Here is a 9,882-nt window from a genome sequence, read left to right on the forward strand (position 1 = left end):
CGTTGGTGCCATTAAGAAGAATAGTCTCACTATCCTCATTGATAGATATCAAAAAGTGAGAAGTAAAACCTTTCAAAAATGAGGTTTTTAGAAAAAAAAACGTTACAACTCATTTTCAGTGCAAGTTTTATGAATAACATTTACTTGTTACGTGAAAATACATTCAAAAATAGTTAAAAAAAATGTCTAAAAATTACATTTCATATTTTTTTGTTAATTTTTATATGAAAAACGCGAGGCGAAAAACTTTCAGGTTATTCAGGCCCACGGTGTATAAAACATTGCAAACCTCATTGAGTCCTCTTCGCAACTCGCGTAATGAAGACTTAATTTCACTGAAGCGATCCGAACTCGCGTTCGACCGCCCCGGTGAAGTCCCAGAGCTGCCTGGCGATGTAGCCCCGTTCGTTGGTCGACGACGCTCTTGGCCTAGTTGCAGTTCCTGGAACCTGAAGGAAAACAACGAATATTATTAAAAAAAAATATTATGTGATGTAACTAAAAATTTATGGTTTTCGTAATTTTTCCTTTATCTATGCTATAAGACGTTGCTTCGTACCAAATTTCAAGATTCTGAGTTCACGGGAAGCACCCTGTAGGTTTTGATTCCCTTGCAAGTGTCGAAAATTTGCGGCATAAACGGCTGTATCTTTTGATTGCGTTGGCTTAGAAGTTTGATTTTTTCACAGCTTCAAGGGACAGTAGACCTGAGTAATTGATATAAATTTCAGCTTCATACCTCCACGCGTTCCTGAGAAAAAGGGTCTTGACAGACGGACGGACGGACGGACAGACGGACAACAAAGTGATCCTATAAGGGTTCCGTTTTTTCCTTTTGAAGTACGGAACCCTAAAAGTAATATAGCAGAGAGAATGTTATCGGATGTACGCTGTATTAAACCTCATTTTGCATGAATATTGAAATAGCGCGTCGTTAGCCGAAAAAGGAAAGGCCAAGACAGACTGAATCGTCGCGCCAGAGGAGTAAGAGTAAAAATGTATTGCATAAATTTGAAATTGTATTAAATTTGAAATTGTATTAAATTTGAAAATGTATTAAATTTGAAATTGTATTAAATTTGAAAATGTATTAAATTTGAAAATGTATTAAATTTGAAATTGTATTAAATTTGAAATTGTATTAAATTTGAAATGTATTAAATTTGAAATTGTATTAAATTTGAAATTGTATTAAATTTGAAAATGTATTGTACGAATTTGCGCCGTAACTTGTGACTATTGTCTTCTAATATTGTCTTCGGTTACCGCGATAGTTACTCATTAAATAAAACTATGGAATCGGATTAAATCGCGTATAATGAATTTACAATTCATCCCGACGTTTCGAACACTTTACAGCGTTCGTGGTCAACGGGTGACTGGGTGGGTGATGGTGAATTGTAAATTCATTATACGCGATTTAATCCGTTTCCATAGTTTTATTTTATAATATTCTACTTTTCAGTTGTAGAGAGCCTCTATATTGAGAATTTCTCCAGTTTTTTGAGAAAACCCCTCATATTTTATATTTTGATTTTTCTATATACCTGTTCATAAACTGTTGTGCAGTCATAGGCCTTAAGTGACTTAGATCATCGATCGGTATGTTTGGCTCCCCGCCTAATACATGTCCTCTGGTTCTATTGGTTGCCACACTCTTCCTCGTAACTTGTGGCTATAGTCTCTTCTACTTCCCGGTTGTGGAGGGCGTCCATTTTGCGAAGCTTGTCGAGTTTAGCCGCCGGGGAGAGGACGGGTGGGAGTCCTGAAAGAAAATATATACAGTAGAACCCGCTTAAAACGATTCTGAAGGGACCCAGCCAAAAAAGCGTATTATACGGGAAATCGTATTAAAGGTGAAAAAATTGTGTTTCATCGTAAACTTTTAATATGGTTACTTTTTCTTGGAGCGATAATGCTTTTCTTCTTATTTTTGACATCACTGATCCAAAGATGGGACAAAGAATTCAGAAACTCAACACCGACACTCAACACCGCAGCAGTGATAATGAGCGAAGTGTAGGTATCTAGGTAGGTACGAACTATCGCACTAACCGCTGAGTTAGGACGACAAATTAGAAATTTATTTTTACGGGTGGCGGTGTCGCCAGAATCGCGTAATTAGTACAGTACAATTAGTTCCAATTGTTGTCACCCGCATAAATAAAGTTGTAAAGTAGTGCAAGGTGGGTGGTTTTAGATGGTGTATTAAACGGGGACGCGAATCGTATTAACCGTGAAAAAATGTCTGATAACAAGTCTCAAATTGTAGGGACCGGCGTAAAATGACGTAATATGCGGGAAATCGTATTAAACGTGATTGTTTTAACCGGGTTCTACTATATGTATGTATATGTGTAGACAAATGGGTCAAAGGACCTACAGAACAACATTCTAACAAAAGCTTCCAGTACGCTTGTGTAGTACATGTACTAATAGTACAAAAGACACGATTCCCGCCTGCACTGTACTAGACCGAACTACTCCCAAATGATTCTGCTCTCTAGTACATTTAGTACATTCACACACGCGCAACAGAATGGGACCGAAAGAAGCGAAGAGCCGAGAAGTGACAATGACAGCAAAGCGATCCGTGTGATCCGACCGCAACCGAACTAGAACAGACTGACTCGGACCGAGAGCGCGCGAAACGGCCGATCAGCTCTCGGCTAGTACGAGCGAGCGTTACTGTACGCCATATGCACAATTTGTCTCTCGCTCTCTCGGTGTACTACTGTACTAAATGTCCTAAAAGAACGAACTAGTACACTTCGGAGATCGTACTAGTTGGGCTATCTTTTCAGTGAACGAGCAGGCACAACTTTAGCTTCCAGGCTCTATATAATCTCTAAATAACGATTTGAGAAAATCTCAAATATTTACAAGGCATTTTATAAGTGTCAGGAATTAGAACTCGGCGCTCCAGTTTGGGGTTTAATTTTTTTTATTAAATGACCTCGGACTCGTGAATAACTCCAATGAAACTTCACGTTTTAGAAAAACTTACTAACAGATAGATAGATAGATCGTAAGCGATCAGTTTTTGCTACTCGCGCTCTTCGTCTTGTAGTATGGGAGGTCACACTTTTTATAGTACTATACTATAAGTAGGTACTTATGCCGGTACTTTAGCATTCTAAGGAACTTCTTCTTCCTTGCGTTATCCCGGCATTTGCCACGGCTCATGGGAGCCTGGGGTCCGCTTTGACAACTAATCCCAAGATGTGGCGTAGGCACTAGTTCTTACAAAAGCGACTGCCATCTGACCTTTCAACCCGAAGGGTAACTAGGCCTTATTGGAATCAGTCCGGTTTCCTCGCGATGTTTTTCTTCACTGAAAGCGACTGGAAAATATCAAATGACATTTCGCACATAAGCTCCGAAAACTCATAGGTACGAGCCGGGGTTAAGTCGCACGCTCTTACCGCTAGGCTACCGGCGCTTCAATTTTTTAGCCATAGTTCCTTAGAAAACCTTAGCATTCTAAGGAACTACGGCTAAAAAAATTCCGAAGCTCGATGAAACTTACCAACGGAAAGATTGTAAGCGGTCTCTTCCTGTCTCTTCCGCTCTTCATCCTGAGCGCGTCTCTGCGCACTCCAGTACGGCAGGTCGCGCACAGGGTCCGCCGGCGGCGGCGGCGCGGGCCGCTTCTTCACGGCGCCGCGGGACGGTCTGGAAAACACTTGAACAGGGTACTTAACGGCTCAGCCACGACATTGGTCTAAGCGCGACATCGGTGAGCGACGGCTATACATTAGAGCGAGACACGGCGATGGGACTTTTCATTCGCGCGTATGGCTGCCGCTCGCCGCTGTCGCGCTTAGACCGATGTCGTGGCCGGGCCGTAACTTCCGATCCGATCAACTTTTTTTTTGAGCCGTCGACACGATTTGTCACTATGGAATTTATATGAAATACCAGAATTACTCAATCGTTACAGTAGGTAACTTGACTGTACTGTACTTAAAATTCAATATTTTATACCATGCACAAAATAAAGCATCAGATAATTATAAGAAAACATGGATAGAAGTTATTTTTAAATCCAATTTATATTTAATAAGTCAGGTAGAAATATATAAAGTAACTGAGTTGACCGTGACGTCACTCAATTCATATTAATTCCATATTAGAAAAACGTTGAAATTCGTTTTGACAGTTCTTAAAAAGAAGCTGATTTGACTAGAAGGCAAGTAGCCTGTTCTGGACGATTTAAAATCAAAAAATGTATCTAAAACTAAATTTTTCAACTAGGGAACAAATCAAATTATTTATTGAATATTTTTTGATTTGTTCTTTTTTCAAGTAGTCACACTAATATATATAAATTATAAATTGAAATAGATATCATACAAGCGTGCGTGGCGGGCGTGTGGTCTAGTGGTAAAGACGTTAGCCGCGTAAGGTGCTGAATTTCATAAAAAACCAAAATAAAAACCAAGCAATCACCAACAACCCGCTAGGTAAAAAAATTTAAAATGCTTACTATTGGTCAAAATGCCGAGTACGAAGTAGTACGAACTTCACGCCGTAAGAATTTGACCTATCTGCGCATGCGCGAGTCGACAGTCGACAAGTAGCAATTGGAGCGGCCGGCGCGGGCGAGGAACAAGCTGCGACTTGCACACATTCGCATTCGCAAAACATTCGCATCGTTTGAAGCGAATGCGAATGTCAATGCAAATGTTTAAAAGAATGCGAATCATTCGCATATGCGAATGCGAATGCAAATATTCGTAACATCCCTACTGAAGACCCGGGTTCGATTCCCAGCTCGGCCACCAGTGGGCCTTGCCGTTTTTTCTTTCGTGTATGATATCTACTTCAATTTAAATTTTTCAACTTATTTGAAACGAAGTCAAATAGTATATATATGATAAATGGATAACACGAACTGGAATTCAATTAAACACAAACAGACACTAAAAATTCGCCAAAAAAAAAACAATATTGCACTTGACAACGTGGCATATTACAGAAATGGATTTAAACAGCATTCGAAATATAAGATTGAAAATAGCTACAAAATTCCAGCGCACCAGAGGCGGGGATAAGTTATTCCAGCATTTAGTTGCGGAATAAACAAAGCTATATTCTGTCTAAGGGAGGCCATAACTGTTTACGTTTATAGAAAAAACACGAGAGTGCTAAAATAATTATATCGAACTTGCGAAGGTTATCTATTTTAATTTAAAAAAAAAAAAGAAGAAAGATACTTACAAATCCTTATGAACCTTCTCCCTAGGCTCCACGCTAGTATTAATCTGCGGCTGATCATTCGTTCTCTTCACCGTTACTTTTCCATTTCTCTCTCTATCCCCCCCATTACCTCTTTCACCCCTAGACCCGCTAGGTGTCGCTTCAATCCTTCCATTGATACCCCTATCATTGCTTGACCCTGAAAACCTGTCTTGGACTCTATTGTCAGTTGGAAACTGTCTGATCTGAGTTTGAGGTCGGGTTCCAAGATCAGATCTTGTGAGACCGTTTTGTATATCTGTTTGGGGTCCGAGGTCAGATCTTGGAGCGTTTTGAGGTATATCTGTTTGAGGTCGAGGTCTAGTGCCGTTTTGACGACTGGTGGATGGCGCTGGGTAACCGTTGGTGATGGGATTCGGTTTCGCTTTGATTGGTATTGGTACGGGATCTGAAATGGAGAAAATAGACATTAAATATAGCCAATATAGGATACGGTATTTATTTGATAAATCTGACCATCACTAAGTTCTGACACGTATAGATTACGATATTACAATAATTGCAAAATGGTGCATACAAACTTCCACCCCCATTTAGGGAAGTGGGTTAGAAAGAGACAAAACGTAGCCTATGTCACTCTACATCCTTTCAACTATCTGCACTTAAAAAATCACGTAAATTCGTCGCTCCATTTTGCCATCAAAGACGGACAAACAAACACACACACCCTTTATAATATTAGTATGGATTCCTTGAACTATGATGATATAAAGAGTGATGAGTTCAATCGTACTTTATGTGTTACTCAGCAAACTCGTAGACGAGCTTCGTTCGGGTTGTGGCCGACGTTATCCAGCAATATCTATTAGCCAACCCTTTAGATTACTGGATCTTTAGACTCCGATCCGCACCCGCACCGCGCACTAAGTAATATTGCATTAAGTTCAGGGAGTGTTTTAGAGTAAAGCGGACGGGTCCGCGCAAACAACATCAACTTCATAAACTTTAGTGAATTTCACAAATGAACTAAACTACCTCCTGAAGGCCTACCGTCAGAAAGGCGTATAAATCCGTGGTTAGAGTCCAGATGTAGCTGCCGGTATTTGATCATGACGTACTCCTTGCACTCTGCGCATTGCTCGCTTCGAGCGCCGCAGTAGTTCTCGTGGTTCGGCAGAGCGTGGCGCGGGAGCTCTAGCTCGCAATATCTGGGGAAAGGCATGTTGGAATCTGAATGTTGGCAATACGAAAAAAAAAAAAATTATAGGACATCCTTACACAGATTGACTGAGGCCCACGGTAAGCTCAAGAAGGCTTGTGTTGTGGGTATATATAATATATATAGAAAACATCCATGACTCAGGAACAAATATCTGTGCTCATCACACAAATAAATGCCCTTACCGGGATTCGAACCCAGGAACGCGGCGTAGCAGGCAGGGTCACTACCGACTGCGCCACCAAGTTGTCAAACGGACGAAAGAAATAAGAGTGAAGGAAAGATTTCATTGAAGGAAGGGGGATCAAAAGGCTGACCTGCATGGCTTGATGGTCTGCGCACAGGAATCCCGGATGTGGTCCTCGAGGTCTGTCCCGCAAACGCTCTCGCCACACTTCTTGCAAGGTACTGTCAAACAAAACAATTACTAAGGCAAATTATAGTAAGACAGGACAGGGTCAATCATTTTCCAAAGGTTTCTTCAACAAAAGAACTTGGTCGATTGACGCAGACAACAAACGTGAACTCGCTTTTTTGTAGTCGTGTATGCCGTAATACTAGTGATGCTCTTAGGGACTATATTCTACACATAGGACACGCACGTCGTAAGACGCGGAACGGACACCAGCGCCGCGCCGCGCGAATGTAATTTATAAAACGTCTCGTCAAACGTCCAATATTTATAAACGTGCCTCGCCCGAGACAGATTAATCAGCTGAGCCAAACGTATGTGCTGCCTCCTACAAAGCACGTTTGCCACTCGACGACGTGCCTCGCTCTGTGTGGACGGGGCTATTGAGATCTCCTGCTTAGAACTTGGCATTGTATTCCGTACCTTCTTTGTGTAAAGCGTCATGATGCTCCTGCAGTTGTGCAAGAGGCACTGGCTCCTTGCAGACGGGGCAGTTGCGTAAATTACGCGCGCAGTGCACGGAGTGCGTCGTGAAGTTGATCGAGGGTATCTCGCGCTTGCTGCAATATGAAATCGTTGTAGAATTCAGATCCTATAAATTGTTACACGAAAATGGCTTACCAGACTATGGTAAATAGTAAGTAATAATAAGCGTGACATTGTGAAGTACTAATTTTGCTTCACACATTCCATGGTCCATGGATTGTATGTGATATAATGGTTGTCAAATGATATGAATTATGATGTAGTCATATGAAACCACCATCATGAGGCCAAATAGACATAGTATTTTTCACTTAAACTCCTTACACAGAAACTGTTCAGAAATGAGAACTTAAGAACTTATTTTCATATTTGTATTTGTACAGTTAATCAACAGTGTTTCAGTGTTTTATATACTTAATATAAAACAGACATTGCTGAACACAAGCTTCTCAGTGTTTCTCAATAAACAATACCAACAATGGATTTATTCATTACAATCATTACTTCCTATTTGCAACAAAGTATCTTTGAAACTGATTGTTCAATAGGCTCATTATAACACCACATACATACAGTAGGCACCTGGGCGACCAAGCTCTGCTTGCAGCTCGAAAATCCAAAAATTCGCGTTTCCCAGGACCTAAACCTAAACCAGATCGATTTTACACCTCCAAAATCCGTTTCCTAGAGCACTGGTATATATACAAGAATTAATTAAAACCAATTTGGATATGGCAGCAAATTCATAGGACGGGTAATTCCAAAGTATTTATATGTAATCTGATTCTTCTTAGGATTTCATACAATAATAAATGTGCTAGTTTCATACACTTGTTTTCATCCACTTGATGGAACAGTAGATAATTTGTTTAATTTTGAATATGCTACTCAGTACTGGACCTAAACTTTTTCGGGGATTGAAAAAAACTAAAAAAATGACAAATGTGGCACCCCTTCGACTAGGTGAAGTTTGAGCTAGTGGCCGGGGGCAAGGGCCTTGGCTCACTCCCCATAGATCCGGGCCTGATGCTACTTGCATAATATATTTTTATGTAAATATATTCATTAAGTATTTAGATTATAAGCATTGCAGTACCAAATTTATGGCAAGTTAGGCTACCTAATAATAAACTAAGAAAGCTTACAGAAGATATGTCAATGACAATTTTTATTGAAATGTCTGAAATATCTGTAAGTTAAACTGTATTTTTAAATTTTTATAAGAACAGCATGCACTTACGTCCAGAACAGCGACATTTGGTGCAGTGGAAGTGCTGATGATGGTCAGAACCGAACTCCTCAAATCTGAACGGCACGTTTATAGTGACTTTGGTATTTTTATAAGAACAGCATGCACTTACGTCCAGAATAGTGACATTTGGTGCAGTGGAACTGTTGGTGATGGTCAGAACCGAAATACGTAATCCAACATTCGCAAGTAGCTTTCACCAGAACCCCAAAGGCGGCGGTTTTTTTTTTCTTAAAAATTATTAAGGACCTACTCATAAATAATTTTATATTTGATAAATATAAATTTAACAATCATCATTTTAAGCAGAAGATATTCAGGAAAAAGGATCGGATCATTGTAAGTAAAAAGGTTTTTTTTAAATCTTAACTACCAAAATGTGAGACAATTCAACTGTTAATTATATAGAATATCTTAAATGTATAGAAAATAATGAAAGTTAAATTATGAAATTAAAACATTGATTCATAAGTGTGCAAACAATCTGTCTACATTGCGAGTTAGATCAAGAATGTTTTCAATTTCTTTCCGGCGATTCTTTCAGTAAGGTAAACAACCCGAGCAGTTACAACAGCTGTATTGCTCTACATCGTCTAAAAATAAACGGTGAGAGCGCATGTTAGTATAAATAGGACAATTTACACAACACGCCCGAATGGCGTTGTACTTACCAATTGGGACACTGTTTCGTATCCTCCTCTTCCATCTTACACTTTTAACTTTTTAATTACTAGGTATTTTATCTAACGAACTTTAAACTTAAACTAATCAAGTTCCTATAATCCACGAAATAAATAAGAAATCACGCGGTTCCTGCCGCTTCTCGCAACGCAAATAATACACATGAGGTCGGCAAATAATCTTGCTGTTACTTATGTACCCTCTTATCACAAAAAGCGATAGAAATTATTTTATATTTTGTTTCTCGGTGAATCCCACGAAAATGGTTGTTGTCAAAGTAGTGATGTGACGACAATAACGACCGAGGTAACGACGGTATAACGGTTACTTGTCAACTGTCAGGTAAAAATAACTCGTTATTGTCCATAGACAACAAAATATATCTGCGCAATATTCTGGTTATGTTGGTCATTCTGACTATTCTTACGATTTACTCCAAGAAAAAAATCGGCCCTATTTTCCACAAAACCTTTTTTATCTGCTTCCGATAAACAAACAATACCCGGTATTCCCCTTTTAACAAGATGAAGAGAGATGCCAGGCGCGCACTAATGATAATTTGTATTTTGCATGTCTTGATGTGCGAGACGCTTAACGTTATACGTGCATTATCGTTGTCTGCTGTTCGCCTGA

The 9,882-nt window shown here is 39.6% G+C and overlaps 1 protein-coding gene across 1 annotated transcript; it reads right to left on the reverse strand.

The window, feature by feature from the left end:
- Positions 1-319: 319 nt before the first annotated feature.
- On the reverse strand, positions 320-9,501 carry LOC125236647 (TRAF-type zinc finger domain-containing protein 1-like). The gene is made up of 8 exons (XM_048143526.1): positions 9,240-9,501; positions 7,257-7,393; positions 6,739-6,829; positions 6,253-6,410; positions 5,224-5,650; positions 3,530-3,675; positions 1,548-1,765; positions 320-449 (listed from the first exon to the last, which is right to left on the reverse strand). The coding sequence occupies exons 1-7, from the start codon at positions 9,272-9,274 to the stop codon at positions 1,641-1,643; spliced, it is 1,119 nt and encodes a 372-aa protein (XP_047999483.1). The 5' UTR covers positions 9,275-9,501; the 3' UTR covers positions 320-449; positions 1,548-1,640.
- Positions 9,502-9,882: the final 381 nt, after the last annotated feature.

Source organism: Leguminivora glycinivorella, chromosome 19 (genome assembly GCF_023078275.1).
Source record: "Leguminivora glycinivorella isolate SPB_JAAS2020 chromosome 19, LegGlyc_1.1, whole genome shotgun sequence".
Classification (NCBI taxonomy): Eukaryota; Metazoa; Arthropoda; class Insecta; order Lepidoptera; family Tortricidae; genus Leguminivora; species Leguminivora glycinivorella.